Source organism: Penicillium oxalicum, chromosome I (assembly GCF_001723175.1).
Source record: "Penicillium oxalicum strain HP7-1 chromosome I, whole genome shotgun sequence".
Lineage (NCBI taxonomy): Eukaryota > Fungi > Ascomycota > Eurotiomycetes > Eurotiales > Aspergillaceae > Penicillium > Penicillium oxalicum.
This window is the reverse complement of record NC_064650.1, coordinates 253,443-271,530: the sequence shown is the minus strand read 5'-3', so window position 1 is coordinate 271,530 and position 18,088 is coordinate 253,443. Positions and strand designations below refer to the sequence as shown.

The 18,088-nt window shown below is 50.7% G+C and overlaps 6 protein-coding genes across 6 annotated transcripts; 2 read left to right on the top strand and 4 right to left on the bottom strand.

Moving 5' to 3' along the window:
- Window positions 1-1,642, bottom strand: POX_a00091 (Pre-mRNA-splicing factor sap61; the record flags this gene model as incomplete). The annotated part of the gene is made up of 3 exons (XM_050109040.1): window positions 1-25; window positions 85-1,481; window positions 1,553-1,642. The coding sequence occupies 3 exons, from the start codon at window positions 1,640-1,642 to the stop codon at window positions 1-3; spliced, it is 1,512 nt and encodes a 503-aa protein (XP_049972808.1).
- A 250-nt stretch (window positions 1,643-1,892) lies between these two features.
- POX_a00090 (ATP-dependent RNA helicase FAL1) lies at window positions 1,893-3,276 on the top strand (the record flags this gene model as incomplete). Its single annotated transcript, XM_050109039.1, has 4 exons — window positions 1,893-1,923; window positions 1,978-2,232; window positions 2,297-3,190; window positions 3,257-3,276. The coding sequence occupies 4 exons, from the start codon at window positions 1,893-1,895 to the stop codon at window positions 3,274-3,276; spliced, it is 1,200 nt and encodes a 399-aa protein (XP_049972807.1).
- Window positions 3,277-4,559: 1,283 nt separating this feature from the next.
- Window positions 4,560-6,458, top strand: POX_a00089 (uncharacterized protein; the record flags this gene model as incomplete). The annotated part of the gene is made up of 4 exons (XM_050109038.1): window positions 4,560-5,100; window positions 5,162-5,215; window positions 5,293-5,572; window positions 5,639-6,458. The coding sequence occupies 4 exons, from the start codon at window positions 4,560-4,562 to the stop codon at window positions 6,456-6,458; spliced, it is 1,695 nt and encodes a 564-aa protein (XP_049972806.1).
- Window positions 6,459-7,578: 1,120 nt separating this feature from the next.
- On the bottom strand, window positions 7,579-9,741 carry POX_a00088 (uncharacterized protein; the record flags this gene model as incomplete). Its single annotated transcript, XM_050109037.1, has 6 exons — window positions 7,579-7,735; window positions 7,783-7,930; window positions 7,998-8,478; window positions 8,543-8,946; window positions 9,015-9,109; window positions 9,185-9,741. 6 exons carry the CDS (start codon window positions 9,739-9,741, stop codon window positions 7,579-7,581), a joined length of 1,842 nt encoding a protein of 613 aa, XP_049972805.1.
- Window positions 9,742-12,624: 2,883 nt separating this feature from the next.
- Window positions 12,625-14,178, bottom strand: POX_a00087 (uncharacterized protein; the record flags this gene model as incomplete). Its single annotated transcript, XM_050109036.1, has 4 exons — window positions 12,625-12,888; window positions 12,950-13,676; window positions 13,743-13,771; window positions 13,825-14,178. 4 exons carry the CDS (start codon window positions 14,176-14,178, stop codon window positions 12,625-12,627), a joined length of 1,374 nt encoding a protein of 457 aa, XP_049972804.1.
- Window positions 14,179-16,472: 2,294 nt separating this feature from the next.
- On the bottom strand, window positions 16,473-17,264 carry POX_a00086 (uncharacterized protein; the record flags this gene model as incomplete). The annotated part of the gene is made up of 1 exon (XM_050109035.1): window positions 16,473-17,264. The coding sequence occupies one exon, from the start codon at window positions 17,262-17,264 to the stop codon at window positions 16,473-16,475; it is 792 nt and encodes a 263-aa protein (XP_049972803.1).
- Between the last annotated feature and the right edge of the window lie 824 nt (window positions 17,265-18,088).

Sequence of the window (18,088 nt, the reverse complement as noted above, 5' to 3'; positions counted from 1 at the left end):
CTAGAGGATACCTTGTTTTTGGAGACTAAAAGCAAATACGTTAGTATCTTCATGTCAAACATGTCGTGGACCGGGGTGACATACTCCAGATAGATCCTTTCCGGCATGACATTGCCTTCGGCGTCCTCCATCTGCACAACATTGTCACGAGATTCACGCTCCTTCTTGCGGTCTTGCTCCAACTTCTCCCAAAGCCGGACGGCCTCATCAATACGAGTGATTTCACGGAAAAGGTTGGTATTGGAAGTGATGCCCAAACACTTGAGGCCGTATATGTGAAGACCCTCTGAAAAGTGCTTATCAAAAGCGCGACGGCCTCTGTAGACGAAATTACCGCAAATCTCACACGGGTATTCCGTACCCAAGCCATGTAGCTTGTACAGCCAGTATGGAATGGGCTTTCCATCCCATGCAAGCGGCAGCTTCAGTGGGTTGTAAAACTTATCCGCGTCTTCGTCCTCCGACATGTCTCCGTCACCAGCTGGCAGGTAATTCTCCGAATCTGCCATCATGTTTTCGTTCTCAATTTGACGCTCGCGTTCAGTCATAGTTTGCCTGCGCTCCACATTGTCACGAGTTGTGTTGCGGATGGAATCCAGTTCTTTCGCCAAACAGCGGATGCGATACTCGCGTTCAGCCACTGCACGCTCCTTCAGGCTGTAAGAGGATGTTTCTTGGGGTCGGGGCGCAGTCGATTGTTCATCTGATTGACCGGCCGCTTTCTTGGCCTCGGCGTTCCGAATATGTTTCTTTCCGGTGAGATGATTACGGTAGACGTTCTCATTGCTGAACTCCTTCGCACAATCTGGACACCAGATTCCGGCCCCTGTCCCCTGTGTCTGTGGGCCAAGAGCGCTATTCTCCGTCTTCTCGCTTGTCCAACCCGGAACGTCTTTGGCGGACCACTTCGTGTCAAACTCTTCACTGAATGAGCTGAAAAGCTTGTCGAGATCCTGCAAAGGCCGTGTCCGCTTCAGAAAGCTTTCAAGATAGTTTGCTAGCTCGCTGACGTAGCTGAAGTACTTGTCCGAGACTTTGTCCTTGCGCTTGATGTTCATGGCTGGCGGCGTGAACTCGTCGAAGATCCCGAGGTACTGAGTGTATGGAAGACGCTTGACGCCGGGGAGATTCAGATATTGTTCATGAATCATGGTCAGATCTAGGAATTTCCCAAATCCTTCCTCTCCAGTAAACATGGCGTCTACATCGACGCGCGGAGCCTCCCCGTCACCTGGTTGGCGGCGCTTGTATGCCCGTTCCAGGTTCTCGATCGGCTCATTTGGGTATTGCTTGTGGAAATCTTTAATCTCATCCAGCTGCTTGTAAAACTCCTCAAACTGATCGCCGGTCGAGATCGCCTGCGCTTCTTTTTCGAGCGGTTTCTCCGGGTCATTGTAAATGTCCAGAAGACGCTGTGATTGCTCCTCAATTCTCGTCAAGAAATGTGCAATTTCGTGGTCGCGAGCTAAGCGATATCGAATCTGAAGGCGTGAATAAGAAAGTCAGAGGACAAAGCCACCTCCGCTGGGGTGGAAGATGATGCAACACTCACGGTCGAGGGATTCTCAGCGAGTCTGTCAGCGACGGCCTGCTCCAAACGCTCCAGGTCCTCATGGATGAACCGCACATCTTCAAACAGCATTTTGATAGTGCGATCGAGGGTCAGTCTCTCTCAGGATCGATGCGCGACAAGACTGAGCAGATCGAGTGGCGCTTCTGGAGGCATTCAAAGATAGCGGGTTAGCAGAGCTCCGCGATCACTCACGTGACGCGCCGCAAGGTCGCGCAAAAAGTCATTACGCATATGTGCCGCGGAGAGAAGTTAATCTGAGCATTCTCCAACTTACCCGACTTTAACGAATCCAGCTCACTTGATTCGCAACCCTTTCAAGATGGCTGACGGAATCGACAGACGTGCTGATGGTGAGTATCGTGTGGTGTATTGGCGAGACCGAGCATAACTGACAATCCGACTAGAGCGCATGCAGTTCAACACCTCCAAGGAGGTCACGGTGGCGCCGACATTCGAGGACATGCACCTGAAGGAAAGCCTTCTGCGCGGAATTTATGCATACGGCTACGAATCTCCTTCTGCTGTTCAGTCTCGCGCTATCGTTCAGATCTGTAAAGGCCGTGACACCATCGCACAAGCGCAGTCCGGTACTGGTAAAACGGCGACTTTCTCGATCAGTACCCTGCAAGTCATCGATACGGTTGTGCGCGAAACCCAAGGTACGAAGTTCCGCCCAGTCCAAGTTTTGACTCTCTACTTACGCCGAGGCGAAACATCGAACAGCGCTTGTCCTCTCTCCAACTCGTGAACTTGCGACTCAGATTCAATCCGTCATCATGGCGCTCGGTGATTACATGAACGTCCAATGTCACGCTTGTATTGGCGGTACCAACATTGGCGAGGATATCCGAAAGCTGGAATACGGTCAACACGTTGTTTCTGGAACACCTGGCCGTGTCGCGGACATGATCCGTCGCCGACACTTGCGGACACGCCACATCAAGATGCTTATTCTCGATGAAGCCGATGAGCTTTTGAACAAAGGTTTCCGCGAGCAGATCTACGACGTATATCGGTACTTGCCACCGGCCACACAAGTGGTGGTTGTCTCTGCCACTCTGCCCTACGATGTGCTGGATTTGACCACCAAATTCATGACGGACCCAGTGCGCGTGCTTGTCAAGCGTGACGAGCTGACCCTGGAAGGAATCAAGCAATACTTTATCGCAGTGGAGAAGGAAGAATGGAAGTTTGACACCCTCTGTGATCTTTATGACACTTTGACAATCACGCAAGCCGTCATCTTCTGCAATACCCGCCGCAAGGTGGATTGGCTAACGGACAAGATGCGCGAGGCGAACTTCACCGTCTCGAGCATGCACGGTGAGATGCCACAGAAGGAGCGTGACAGTATTATGCAAGATTTCCGCCAAGGCAACTCCCGAGTCCTGATCTCTACCGACGTCTGGGCTCGCGGCATTGATGTCCAGCAGGTCTCGCTGGTCATCAACTATGATCTTCCCACCAACCGTGAGAACTACATTCACCGTATTGGTCGCAGTGGTCGTTTCGGCCGCAAGGGTGTGGCCATCAACTTTGTCACAAGTGACGACGTCCGTATCTTGCGTGATATCGAGTTGTACTACTCGACTCAGATCGATGAAATGCCGATGAACGGTAAGGCCGACTTAACACATTGCTTTGAAATTCCAAGAACCTCACTAACTCTCAACTCTACTTCAGTTGCGGATCTTCTCTCGTAAACGACGAGAATTTATCTTTTTATTTGACTTACCGAAGATCTTTTTGTCTTAGGCGAAAAGTTAATTGAACCTTTGCCTGCCAATCCTGTTGACACCATTACCCTATCTCTTCCATGATCTTTGATGCATGCCGGTCGTACTTCAATAGGCCTCTGTCGGTTCACATGCCAGGCCAGGCCAGCCACGGGTGGAGGAAAGGGAAAACAGAATGAATGAGTACGTCCGAAGCCTGCACAAAACCTTGTAAACACTTACGCAATGATTGCCGGTCGGATACGCTGACATGTGTATCTTCTAGATCTCAAACTATTTAATGAAAGCTAGGGCACTTTCTCCAATGCTTGTGAACCGCGGTCTCTCTATCCCAGCTTGCTTGACATGCGTGCAATTAAAGCCACGCTCTTGGCTGACGTGACTTCTTTCTACATGCCGTACCACCTGTTTTCGGGACTCTGGAGATGGAGGCAGTAATTTACGACCAGTCGAGGCCCCAGGTCCAAATATGGAAGTTCGGGCTCGACGCAGAGCTCTGCTTTCGCAGTTGTGTTTTTTGACGCGGTGCATACCCGATAATGGTTTGATCTATCGGGTGGTCGATGGGTACAGGGCCTTGGAAAATGGCAATCTTTTCTGTTTGGACCTTATTTGGAGAATGAAGCACCATATTCATACTACCATGATAATTTGCTGTGAATAAACGACGATGCACGTCCCTCATAGTCCACACTCGCAAAGCCAGCTAGCTTGGTATGGCGTGGAGACAGCTCTCCATGCGATTTCATTTCCATGTTTCACTCATCTAGGGCTTTGTGCCTTTTCCAAAGTGCTGAAGCGTAATTGGCGTATTGAGTTGGGCTGTCTGTCCGTGGATGTCTCTCGACTCTGGCCTTGGCCTCACGCCCAAAAATTCCAAGCCACAGCTCTAGTCCGAAATTGGTTGCTTGGAGCGCTCTGCGTGGGGTCCGTTTCCTCAGCTGACAGCTCTCGTTTCGATCTGAGGCGGTCTGCCGCTCCGATCTTCAACCCCAACAAGCATAGTTCCTTGCTTATTCGATCACAGAAGCTCAAAAGCCTCATGTGTTGATTCTATCGTCTGTCTTGGCTGATGTCGTGGCCCACTGGCTTTAAACGTCATGTTGCCTGTGACTGTGGCTGCAATGACCGTGGGGAAAAAATGCAGGATAAAAGGCCCCATGCCCACAACGTTCTTCAGTTGATATGAGAGAGCAAGCACAGTCTAATCATTGTCGGATTCTTTGATCTCTCTGGTACACCGGACCACGATGTATGTCTTTGCAGGATTCCTCCTTGCATCCCTGCTGGGGTTTGAGGCGACATCTGCCTCGAAAATTATCGCGGTCAAGGATACTCCTCTCCTCGGACCATCCTTCCTTACCAACTTCGATCTCAGCAACTCAAGTGCTCTCAACAAGGCAAAGAAGGACCTATCGTGTCAAATTGAGCGTCTCTTTTCCAATGGCGAGTTAAACCGCACCGACGTGGCGTTTCACATCGACGTGTTCTCGGCTGCGACCAATAAATCGATATACTCCTACTCGCATGTAGGAAAATTCTCTGAGAAAGCCTTGACAGCGGGTGTGTTTGACGATCAAACCATCTCCCGAATCGGAAGCGTCTCGAAGCTTTTCACAGCATATGCCATCATTGCAAAAGGTGGAATTGAAGTGTTGGCTCAGCCTGTGGTGAAATACTTGCCCGAGCTCGCGGGAAACACTTCGGTCAACCCATTGGAGAGAATCGATTGGGAAAATATTAGTGTCGGCACAGTTCTTGCACAGCAGGCAGGGACTGGTGGACCTCAAGGTTTGCAATTCCTCCTCTCTGCTATTCCGAAGCACCTCTGATGCTAATGGATAACTTCAAGAATTCATTGTAAAGTACTCTAATGAGAAACACCCGTTCTCGTACTCGAGCGATGGTAAGTAGATCACTTCTTGGCATTGACCTGCATTGCTCTCGGATCGAATCAAGTCCGGCATCACTCACAATCTCTAGATCTCTTCAAGTATATGCGTGATGAAAAGAGGCCGGTCATATCTCCCTATTGGGCGCCAGTCTACTCCGACATCGGGTATGCTCTGATGGGCCAGGTCCTGGCTCGCCTCGCGAACAAAACAACGTACTCAGAAGCTATCCCGGACGTTCTGTTTAAGCCACTTGGCTTGCAGAACTCGTCGACCGCAGCCCCGAAACCCCAAGATGGCCTGAACGCATTGAATCGCTCCCGTGTCGCACCTACTTCTTTATGGGCGGTAGACTTTGAAATTGTCGCATCGTACGTGCCTCTGGAAACGTGGGCCATCCATCATTCTGCAAAAGCTGACGACTAATCACTTTACAGCTCGGGAGGTATCTACGCCAACGCGGCTGATCTCCGTCGCACCGGTCTGTCAATCCTGAATTCAGAATTATTATCACCTGCCGAAATCTCCGAGTGGATGAAGCCGCGAGGTGGCACTGGCTCCCTAGTCGAACTTGTCGGTGCACCGTGGGAGATTGAGCGATTGGAGATCCCTGCCTCACCTGGCTCAAACCGGACTCGAATCTCGGACCTCTACACCAAAGCTGGAGGCAACGGGGACTTTTCCGCTCTCCTTGCCCTCTCCCCAGACCACGGCATTGGCTTTTCCATCCTGATCGGTGGTACGACCTCCGATCAAGCCCGCTGGGTCCTTCGTGAAGCCATCGGCGAAATCTTCATTCCTGCTGCAGAACTGGCGGCTTGGGAGAACGCAAAGAAACATCTTGCCGGGACCTTTGTCCACAAAAAGTCATCAAATACCAATGTGACATTTTCAGTCGACCAGGGTCTCGCGGGTCTTGGCCTAAAAGCATTCTGGGTCGAAGGAAAGGATATGAAAAAGCGGGATCATCGCCGTTTGTACCCCACAGGCTTGAACTCGGTCTCGCGATCGCTGGCGTCGCGCTATCAAACCGCTGGGCAGATCTGCGTCGCTCATCGCGTTACAGAGATGCTCCCGCCTGTCAAGCCTCGTGCGGCGGTGGAAGGAGGCGACGGTGGCCTGTTTGACAACTCTTTCGTGTGGCAAATTCTAGACTTTGAAAACAACGGCGATGAATTTGAACTGTGCCTGACCGATGGGAAGCTCACGAGCGTTGTATGGCCGCTCGAAGGGTTGGTCTTGGAGCCCGTGAAATAAAGGGTTTCGAGCATACCGCTTTATCTCGAGATTCGTGTCTGACTTGTCGTGAAAACATGAGGAAGGTTTGCCTCGAGCATGCTTCTCCTTACGCAAATATTTCGCTTTGCAAATGATGGTCCACGGCAACAATCTAACAAGACGCAATGCATCGCACAGTCTGAGGATATAAATGAGGAGTATCATTTGAATATCATGTACCTAATCAATGTGGAGATCTCTCTTGGTTCAACGCTGACACACTCTCTCTACTGCTCATGCTCAAAGAACTTCATAAAACTATTTTAAAATACGGCCAAAGGCGAAAATTCTCTTGTCTAAATGCAGCGTGCGAGGGATAACAAGCAACAGGATATCCATCCTTCTCCCGATATCCACTTCTACCGAAGTAATTACGTCCGGTGGTTTTTTCCCCATCACTACAATGCTAAAACTAGCATTGAGGACTCGACAGAGTCTAGCCCAATGGACCAAAGAGCCTCCCCGATGGAAGCCAAATTTCCATAAAAGTCAGTGTTGATACTGCTCTGCAAGGCTGGAGCTCTTGGTTTCGCCGTTGAACTTTCAATCGATTTTAATACGGTCTTGGTACTTTCCCAGACATTGCTTCTAACTTGGGTACTTAACTACCTACCTGTGCGGCTGCCAAAGGTGGTTATAAGCTCCCAACGTGGATTTACGGATTTGACAAGCCTGGATTTTCTTTCTCCGTGTAAATCGACTTCGTGGTGGTGACAAATGGTATCATTGTTGTGATTGGGTTTGATAGATGAACAGGTAGGGACGACACCACACAGGTCTGTTGTTTAGATTGAAAGTCATTGTTTGCGAAACAGAGAAGCTGGACACCGTCCACAGACAAAGAGCAAGACCACCAACCCCACGAGCAGACAGATGACTTGAGAAATGGGAGACATCTGAGGACAGACCGAAGACGTGGACCCTCAGATGAAATTGGCCGAGCACGAGGTTAGAAAGAAGAGAGATGGACAGGGAGCAACAAATGCATGGTCTTTGAAAGCAAAGGCTCTTGTGCAAAGAGGCTCAATCGGTTTGACCAAGTATATCACTAGCTCTGAATGTTGAAAACGCAACGCCCTACTAGGTTCGCGTCCGCGAGTCAATACTCCCCCAGTGTCAATTGCTGCATCAAAATGCGGACGTTGTTCGCAAAGCGCTGGTCCTTTGGAAATCCAGCGAGGCGACGTCTCGTCGCCGTTGACTCGTCCCTCCGGCCACGCCCCGATTTTCTGTATTTGCCGACCAACTGGGGCAAGCTATTAGCACTCAGTTCACGGCAACACACCCTCGGGGACACACGTACATGCGCACAGTTTTGTCGTCACCGGCAGACACAAACATGCCAGGGTTCACAGGGCTCCATGATATTGAGTTTACACATTCCTTGGTGTGAGCTTCTAGCGTTTCGACCAGTGTCCCGTTCTCCTTGTGCCAAACATAGATCTTGGAATCTGAAGGTGATTGTCAATTTCCGATCATCGCAACTGAAGGGTTTCTTGTAGGCCAGGAAAGAATTACCTTCACTTCCACTCACGACAAAATTCTCTGCCGCGCCACCAAAGACACTTCTGATCACAAAATTACCTTGCTGATGACCACGGAACCGTCGTACAACCGCCGTGGTATCCATGTCGATCAGTTGAATCTCTCCGTCAGCGAGATTTACCAGCATGTGCTTCGAATCCTGACTAATAGTGACCGATGTGGCTTTACTTTGAAGAGCCAGGGAGTATTCCTTCTCATGAGTGTTGAAATCGAATACATGGATTTTTGCCGCAGTATCTGCCGCCACAATCCGCCGACCGTCTGGGCTGATGGCGCAATCTTGGGTTCGGAATCCGTCTTTCCAAGTATGTAGCGATGATCCCCTCATACTCCAATGACAGAGACTAGATTTTGAATCCAGTGAGGAGGTGACAAATGATTGGCCGTCGGGCGCCCAGCCAGCTGCGGTCACTGGATGGGCGTGATGCGTGATTGTCAAAAGACAGTTACCAGTCTGCATTGACCAACATAGTAAGCACATGATCACGAGAGCCTAGAGTTCAGTCGAAGAAACAAACCTCGGCGTTCCATACACGGGCAGTCGTGTCCTGAGAGCAAGTGATGATCTTGGAATCATCCGGACTCCAACTGGCAAACGCAACACCTTCCGTATGTCCAACCAGTCTGTGAATCACCGTGAAAGTATTCGTGTCATAAATCAGCACATTACGGTCTTGACCCGCGGTGACGAGTTTGCTTCCATCATGAGAAAATCCGCAATGCCAGACTTCGTCCATGTGCTGACTGAGAGTGGTGCTGACGGCCGAGGGGAAATTATTTCTGTCGCACATGTGATCGGAATAGAGTGAAGGGGCTTCGGCCGTGTTGTGGTACAAACAGTTGCTAATCTGATGTTGCTTGAAGTAGTCCAACAAGATTGCAAGTCGATGCTGAGGAACCATGACTGACGGCGAAATGGATTCTGATTCATCATTGATCAGTAAACCAAAGCCGAAGTTGCCAGTACAAGACACCCTTGAGAGCACTTACTTGATAGCTCCGCCAATAGTCGTTCCCGAGATGAGCGAACTGGTCCTTCCCAGCCTGCGCGCTCATGTAGGAGGTCCGTGGGACACATTAGCAGACTAGATTTTCAGCCGAGTTAGATCTAACGGTCGGAACAAGCGATAATCTGTCCACAGGGCGTGATGGGAGCCTACCTTGATAGCGCATGAAGCCGGTCAATGTCAAAATTGAGCGGCGTGAGTTCTTGCCGGAGAACTTGAAGTGCCGATGCTAGGTCGCGGGCTTCCAGAAGCTCCAGGAATTTCTGCTGGCGAAGGTAGAACAGCATCTCATTTTGGTTTACATCTTCAGCCAATAGGATGTTCTCCTCAGAAGCCCCCTTCTCCTCTTCCTCGACTCCCATATTGCGGAATGATCGAACGAGGATTCGTTCTGCTTCCGACCATTGGCCATTAAGAACAGCACTGCGGAAAGTTGCAACTCCCGGTGTCTCTAATTGATAACCGCTCTCGGAACTCAGCACAGATGCTGCGCTGTCATATCCCAACTCATGTAAGCTTTGAATGAGGATCCGTGTCACTTCTTCCCGGTTATGGCCAAAGTAGGAGCCCAAAGGCCTGCCAGCTCCGTTTGATTGGGACCCCCCGTTCGTGACTGAGTTGCGTGGGCCGTTTCGACCGGATTTGCCCGAAATGGATTCCATTGAGCCTTGCGAGAGACCATTTGTGCTCGAAAGTCCGTCCGGCCGCATACTTGACAACCGTCTGCGCTTGCGGGATGGAGAGCCGGGTTGACCTCGGCCTAATGTAAATGCTGGATTCTCCTGGGACACGGTGTCAAGTGTCCCAGTGGTGTCTTGCTGAAAGTCGGCGCCCGCCGTCCTTGTGGCTGTGGCCTCCTCGTAGCTGCTGCTCAGCCGGAGAAGAAGACAGTGGTAATGTCGGCGGCAGAGTGCCGGTACGGTGGGTGGTCGCGGTAGGCGGCCAGGGATGCAGTATTAAAAGCGGAGCGACGGAGTAGGATACCCAGCTCTGTGACCTTCAGACCAAGACTGCAACCCGAGGTCACTGTCGAATGGCGTGGAAGCAAGGACAAGAACAAAGATCGGATTTCTTGAAAGTGTTCACGCAGGATGGGGGGAGGAGGGGGTAGTCCGATCGGGTTGGTTGGAGACGGATTGATTGTCGGGACGATTCCTGATCAGCTCAACCAGACGATGGGATTTTGCTCGGCTATCATTCCTTGGTAAAAGGACGTCAATCCGACCTACTACCTTATTGCTCTGGTAGCAGGTCAATCTTCCTCGTCGGGCGAGAAGCTCCAGGGAAGGTTGCTATTCGTACGAGCCCGTTTGCATCTGTCCCCACTGGGAAGGCGCGATGATCATGTGAAAGACACGGAGGGTTCAGATGAGAAGCTTGCTGCTGAATGGAGGGAGAATTGTCTCTTCCTAATCGGAGGAATAACTATTGAGAAAGGAATGTTGTCGGCGTGAGCGGCGTGAATGGATGACGAGAATGATGATGATGATAAGTTTAAGTGGTGCCGGGCGGAGAAGTTGCTTATCTGCGGAGTCGGAGAGGAGAACCTCTGCGCTTCTAATCTGACGAGCTCACTGCAGAAGACCTCCCGCCGTACCCAATAGTGCGAGCCTTACCACGGTTCCATCGTCATTTGTCTATGATGAGCCGTATGAGCAGCAAACATCAAAAAGACCGGCGTCCCTGTCTGCTGCCCAAGCTCATCTTCCAGAGCCAGCGATTGGATTAGGGCGGGACCCAGTCGCAGGCCACCGGACACCTCGTTGCTTTTCTCCATTTCCAGACCCTACTACTGTCGTGACCTGATAACGAGGGAGAGTGCCACACGAAGAAAGAGGGCGTGATACCTTGGGACAGTATGATCCCCTTCAACGGCGAAGGCGGCTGCAACGCATCTTTTAGGAATGATTTTACAATTGATGATAAGTAATTTGTTTTTTGCAGGGTCGCTCTAGAAATGGTAGAATATGGGCCGCTACTCTGCAGACATGGTGACTACATGATTTTAGACCACCGGTAGTAAGCTGCACCAGACGACCAGGTCGTAACGGGAGCCGAGTAGTTAGCGACATGAGGAGATGCGTTGGGCGGCGGGTGGCGGATGTCGAGTCGACTCGACCGTATTGTAACCAAAGACCCCCCACAGTGTACTTCACGACCAAGTTCACCTCCTCGTAGTTACTGCTGCTCAAATAGGCCTAGTACTTTCTTAATCCTTGCCCAAACCTGACTTTTGTGCACCAAGCACTGGTAGTAGACCGGAAGAGGCAAACTCACATGTCTGTTCAACATGGGTCAGTGAGAGAGGATTTCAGCTACCCGATTCAGAAATCATAAAAAAAGGAGGCTTCGTACTGCCCATGATGTGAATACTTAACCTAGTGCGGTCATTCAACTGCACGTACTAACTTTTAGGTACAAGTCATGTCAGTTACTGTAGCACTTTGAGCGGGGAGCGGAGGTACCTACCCCACGTACCGTAAGTCCTTGATGTCGATCATTGGGCATATCGTGTGAAGCGGCAACGACGCGGCTGCAATGTTAATCAAAGTCAAGCAGTGGCAGATTGCCGCAATTTGTCTTCAGCGCTCGAGTGCCCAGGAAAACTACCAGACGTTAGCTTAAAAAAAAACCAGCAAAAAAAAATCAAAGGATATCGTGTTCAATCCCCGATGGAAGAGGAGCACCCAGGCCTTGCTTACCATGCTACGGAGCCGCTTTGACGCTGAACTCTGGTGTCACGCCCTTCACACTGACGACATAATGATGCGGATCGGGGTGCTCACACACCCGCACACATCCTACGTATAAAGCCAGACAGAGCCCGCCCTACACGTTAGACTCAATCATTGGAATAACAACGTCTCAAGTCAAATAAGAAGCCTCGAAATCTCAAAACATCAAAACGGTTTATCTATTACCAACTTTGAATCATTGATTTATTTTAAACTTCATCATGGGCTGCGGCTGCGGATCTAACTGCACTTGCTCTGGGGCTCAGGGCTGCACTTGTGATAACACCTGTTCTTGCAAGGGCTGCGGCGTAAGTTGTACCAATCCTGAACAAGAAACAGTCTCGTCAACCAAATTCTTTTTTCAGTCAATCGAAGTCTTCAAACGTGGATCAAAGGCTGACCTGGAGATCACCTTAATTTAGAAGTAAATCACTTCCGCCTGTGCGTGAGAAGCATACTCTGCAACCCGTGTCGGGTCACGGTCAACTAGGTTGTCTCATCAGCACTCGACCATGAAACTTTTGCTTTGGCTTACATTGTGAGGACAGCTTGAGGCTGGGCTCTGTTTGATGGGGAATGATGGATTAGGACTTTGTGCACTATCCAGATATCCACCGTTTGCAATTACCAAGTCGTCTTCGGATCTAGCTTTTCTTCAATGGTTTCAAAGAAGTGCGTCAGCGTAGGATGCGGAATTGAGCGTGCCGGGTCCTGTTGCATTTCAAGGAATTTTGATCCGATCAAAGTTAATGGGAAATACGTCACGTCTGGTCCCTGGACAATGCTCAATGACAAAGAGCTGAGAATATATGAGTAGATTCAGTGATACGAGTCAGCCCCTCAAAGTATCGGATCTTGCTACGCCTGCGTCAACGAGCCTGCCGGAAGAACTCTTGCAACAAAGACCACAGCTACCCCTAAAGTCAGCATCGCACCAGAAGCGAGCATGAGTCCCATATGCCCCAAGCTCTCGAGACCAGGACGTTTGATCGTATTTGTTCTTCTTTGGCCCAGAGGGGTCCTTCGATGGAGAGCAGGGACATATTTGAATTCGAAGCGAGCGGGGCCTCCAAGACCTAGCTTGTCATCCATGAGTACCCTCCGGTAGCGCTGCCGACGCATCTAGTACCGAAAAGTCAGTGTCTATGCACAATTGTCTGTGACATTCAGAGAATACACTCACGTTGATCATGGAACGATCCATAGAAGGGATCTTGGGAATCATGACAGAGACAAACTTCACCCAGAAGCAGTATCCCCATAAGAGCAGACGGTAGTAGAGAGTCGTCTTGGGGATCCCAAGTGCATCCGAAAGCTGATCCCCGTTGAGCAGACGGCTCAATGCCTCTAGAAACTCCTTTGAGGCAAACGATGGCGCCGTGTTCTCCAAGCCGAGGATGATATTTTTGGCAAGAATGCGACCAGTCTCGGTGGGGTGAATTTCAGAAACAAGAAGAGATTCCATCATTGCCCGTGCCCTTGTGGTGGTCTCGAACGGGTCAGTCGGGGCTCCCACATAGTAGGCGACTAACCGCCACAGCGCAGTGTAATCCTCGATCTCTTGCTGCTTGAGATACACTCCCTGTCGGGGAAGACCCATCCAGACCACAGAGCTACAGAACGTGTTGATAGTGCCGATGCAATCTAGATCGCTGATGGGTATCCCATACTGAGCGATATCGTAGTAGTCCGGCTTTTCCTTCACCAACTTCAAGATCCTCATTCGGACACACGCATGCAGCAGGCGGACTCGGACTGAGGAAACCTGCCCTTCGCCACCGGGTTTCAGTGCCTCGACCGAGTCGTTCACCTGAAGCACGTGCTGAAGAGTCTCCAGTAGTCGACGTCGGACCGCGTTGGTATTGAATCCACCTGTGCGAGCAAGAGTCTCCACGACACGCTTTGCTCCCCTTTGAACAGGTCAGACAAGAGTCCTATGTCAGGTGAGACAAATATCTTGGGAGGATCATTCATACATGCCACCAAGAAGGCTCTCAAAGCCGAGCTGGAAATTGTCAATAACGATGAGACGATTCCATCGCCAGAAATACCACTCACCACATTCAATATGGGGAGCCCATATCGGAAGAAAACGTCCTGTGCCCGCTGAATCTGTTCCCAATCCACCCACTCCGGCACTGTATTCACCTCATTCCACAAGCGCTTGAGCTTCGGATGTTCGTCCGCGTGGGCTTTCAAGAGGCCGTACAGGTCCTTCTCAAACGGCTGCTCTGATCCCGTACCCGCCGAGATGCCATTCAGTATCTCGACGCATTCATCTGCGAGATGATCATAGGTATGAATCATGGGATGAAGCTCCTCGGCTGTTTGATGGAGTGGCGTCCAGTGGAAGGAGTAGTCCCAATAGTGACGCTCGGTGTTGGTCTCTCGCCCGAGAGATTTCAGCGCCATATTTGCGGACAGATCCATACTTGGCAGGGTGTTGAAGAGTGATCAAATTGGTTCTGTCTTACTGATGGGAAAACATTCTTCAAGTTCTCCCGAATTCCCTGAACGCCTCATGCTTGGGGTCTATTTGAAAAGACTGGCGATCCACTGCCGAGGCGAGGTTCCGATTCCCCTCCCCTCAAGGAACATTCATCGTCCAACCGCACTTTTGGGAACCACTCTGCTTCTACCGTGAGCCGTGGACGGAACAATTCACGAGAGGGGGGCGAATCTTGCATTTTTGCATGTGAGCTCCTCCGCGTCGATCAGCATCGACCCAGTGTAGCCCAGACTCAATCGGGTACGGATGTCTGGCATTGGTGCCGATTAGTTGGACTTTTGGGGCATCGCATACACTGCGATGATGCAAGATGATTGGCGAAGACGGCCATTTCGAGGGCCGTTCGATGAGGGAGTGGGACTCGGGACTGTTCGATCTACGGAGGACCCATTCACGTGGATGCGAGGCCCGGATGACTCGATCCGATCGGTGGGGTTCACATGCCAGCCTTGACAACGGCAAGGCCTACGAGCAGCGTGTCCCAGATGTGAGATCTTCGCGCTGCATTTCCTATAGTCATCAAGATTCTCATACCCTTTGGCTCCCGTCTCCTGCACGTCTCCCAAAGTGTGATCTGGGCTTCCAGACTCTGGTGAAGGACCGCAGGTAATTCGAATTGGAACGTGGCGGGACGGAGCGGAACCACATGGAGAAGCTCTCGATCTTGATGTGCTCCTTTGGATCTCCACAGGTCGAATCCATCAGGTGGCGGGATTTCCACTCGGCGTAGTTTCCAACCGTGAGCTTCAAGACGAGGGGTCATCCTTCCACACTAAGCCCCGGATGTCTGGAAACGTATCGAAAATGAATGGGTTTCCCCCATGTGATATTATGTCGGAGCGTTCAACGGTGACGAACCGGAAGTGGCTTGAGCTCGTTTCAGATGGAGTAGATACTGGTCAGACAGCGTAAATAACGCACACAGACTTCATCTTGGGTATCTGCTTGGATTCGGTTCAGGGCAGCTGGTACCCAGCTAAGTGGAGTGAACACGGAAATCGAAACTCATGGTGCCTCAGCCTCTACGTTTTGGCACATATAACCGTCCGGCCCCTCTGAGGGGTAAGTGTTGCAGGAATCGCGATGCGACTCTGCTGTGTATATTTGAAGCTAAATTTGAAAGTATGTCTCCCACATGCGCTCTTTGGGACCACAAAGGTTGAATCCTGATCTATAAACCTGGAATGATAGTTTAGCAAGGTAACGCGCGCGGACTTTTGTAGAGAAGGATGGCGTAATCGTGGTCTCCATAAAGATGCTTCCTCAACTGCCCCTGGAAATTTTCTTCTGCGTTATATATCTCTTGCATTTATCGCAAGATCAACTAGCGATATCCCTTGTGGATAGATTTTTGAGAAATCCCTTCCTCCCGTATCTATATGCCTTCAATGTTCGCCATCGGGGCAGCTCTGCCCTGATCTGGGCCGCTTGAAATACACTGCGGGCAGAGGAGCACATGCAAGCCAGAGATTTCTCGATGAAATATCCCAACCTTGTTCCAATGACGCAGTGTCCCCTCCGAGAACTAATAAACTGTTTGAAAGCTATGGAGCTGGGCTTGTCTTGACACATGGCCCGAGTCACTCTCTTCACTGACACCTGCTTTCATGCACCAAGTCGCACTTGTGGTACACCCAGACAAGGTCAATCTGCTGTTTTTTCTCGTCCATCCGCGGCTCGTCAATGGTTCGATACCTATACGTCTCTACTAATCATGGAATATACCATATGCGGCTTCTCTGACAAAGTGCACCTGGCATGTTCTGCACATTGGAACCGGTAATCAAAGTTGGGCTATGCCAGTACGGTCCAAATTTCCAACGGAAGATCGGAATAATCTTGCTGACTAGACTCGGAGACGTCGCCGATAAATTCACGGCTGGCAAGAATAACGGGTCTTGTCTCTCGGATGAGGATTTTGTTACTTGTACCGGAATAAATGTGGGAATCGCACGTGTACTCGGCCGCAGGTGTGCAGTAAGTCTTCATTTTTGGATGAATTTGAATAGTGACTTGGGGGTTTGAATTTTATGGCTTTGGCTGTAGATCGGATCTAAACTGGGTCTCCAGTCTCTTTGCTACCATGTTGATATAATTACCTGATTTGGAGTCTTCCGTTCGGGCCCCACAGACCTTTCTTCTATGAGTTATCCACTACACCAGCTCGTACTCCGTCGATGCTCATATTTGTATTCCTTCACGAGAGCAGCGACTCGGCCTGCTCCTGAACCGCCTTCATCGCACATTTCCACAACTCCGGCCCAAGACTCACCCTTGCAACTCCCAACTGCCTAATCTCCTGTATCCCCAAAAACCCTTCTCTCAAATTCATCTTCACATTCACCCTCCCCTCCAACTCCCTCACCAGAATTTTCACCTCCTCCTTCGACACACCCCGTCCCTGAGGCCCGCCCCAAACAAAGACTGTACAAGCCCCAGCCTCCAAGAACGCCTTCCCCCGCACAATCACATCGTCCAGCGTCTTTCCTTCCAGAGACAACACATCCGTCCGTGCATTCAGCGCAAAATCAGGAACTCCGGCCTCCTTCGCTGCCTCAACCACGGTCCTCACCCGTGCAACAGCCTCGTCCAGTGGCCGCAAAGTACCGGCCGCATTATCCATATCCTCCAGATTACAGCCCACCGCGCCCAGGGCGATAGCCTCCTTAATTGTCGCCGCCAAGCTGGAGAGGTCTTTGCCGTAGCCATCTTGCAGGTCAACTGTGATAGGAAGGGTAGGGTTGATGCGGTGGGCGGCAGATATGATGATCTGCACAGCGGCCAGGTTCTGGGCTTTTGTGAGGTTTTCGTCGCCGACGCCGATGCAGGCTGCGATGGCGAAGGAAGCTGTGGCAAGGGCGCGGGTTGTGGGGAGCGAAGCGATGACTGAGGCGGTGCTGGCATCGTAGACGTTTGTGAAGATGAGCGGGTCCTGAGGGTTGTGGAGGGCGCGAAAGTGTTTGGCGATGTCGTTTTGGGAGGGAGGCATTTTGGCGGGGTTGGTAGTTGGGGTTGTAGACTGGAAATGTAGATGCGTAATGGCGGAGGATGCTGATTTGTATTTTGATCTTGCGGGGGTTGGCTATAATATTACCTAGATCACTCAAAGGTGTCTAAATTGAATTCATTGCAGAGTGCTTTATACTCCTTCTGTATTCATGATGCCTGAACTGATTTCCCTGTATAGTTTAGTGACTAGTTGGTAACTGAGTCATAACCTTCTCCACCCGGTATCTCCAAGGTCCGTGCGGTTTCCGATACTAGTCTCCCACCGCCCCGGATCTCTGGGCCGAAATTCATTAGTTCAGCCTTGGTTGCCAGGCCAGATCCGACCATTCGCACGATCAACATTATTGCCTCCCTTCAGAGGAGTACAGACAGGCCCTATCCAACGCTACGGTGTATGACTGCAGCAACATGTGGCCCGTTACGGCCAGACTATAGTACGCTCTTCTCGCTCCACTTGACTGCGTGGGATCACCGACAAAACGGCAGGAAAGAGTTCAAAGAATATAGGTCAGAACCGCCGTGCAAGAATATAGACCAATCGGCGCCTATACCGGCGCCAAGCATAATCTTTCTCCTTGCCGCCAATCAATCCAATGATCCCTCTACAATATATGCATGGACAGAGAAGTGTACTTGTCCCACGTATTACATATTGCATACTGAGCTAGGTTTGCATAAGAGATCGCTTCTTCTCAAAGCTAGTAATACGTGGATCATCGAGAAATCAGCCAGCCACTCAAAGCAAAATGCGGTGAAAATAGAGCATTGGGCTTCGAGAGACAGGACCACAATAGGACCTGCATA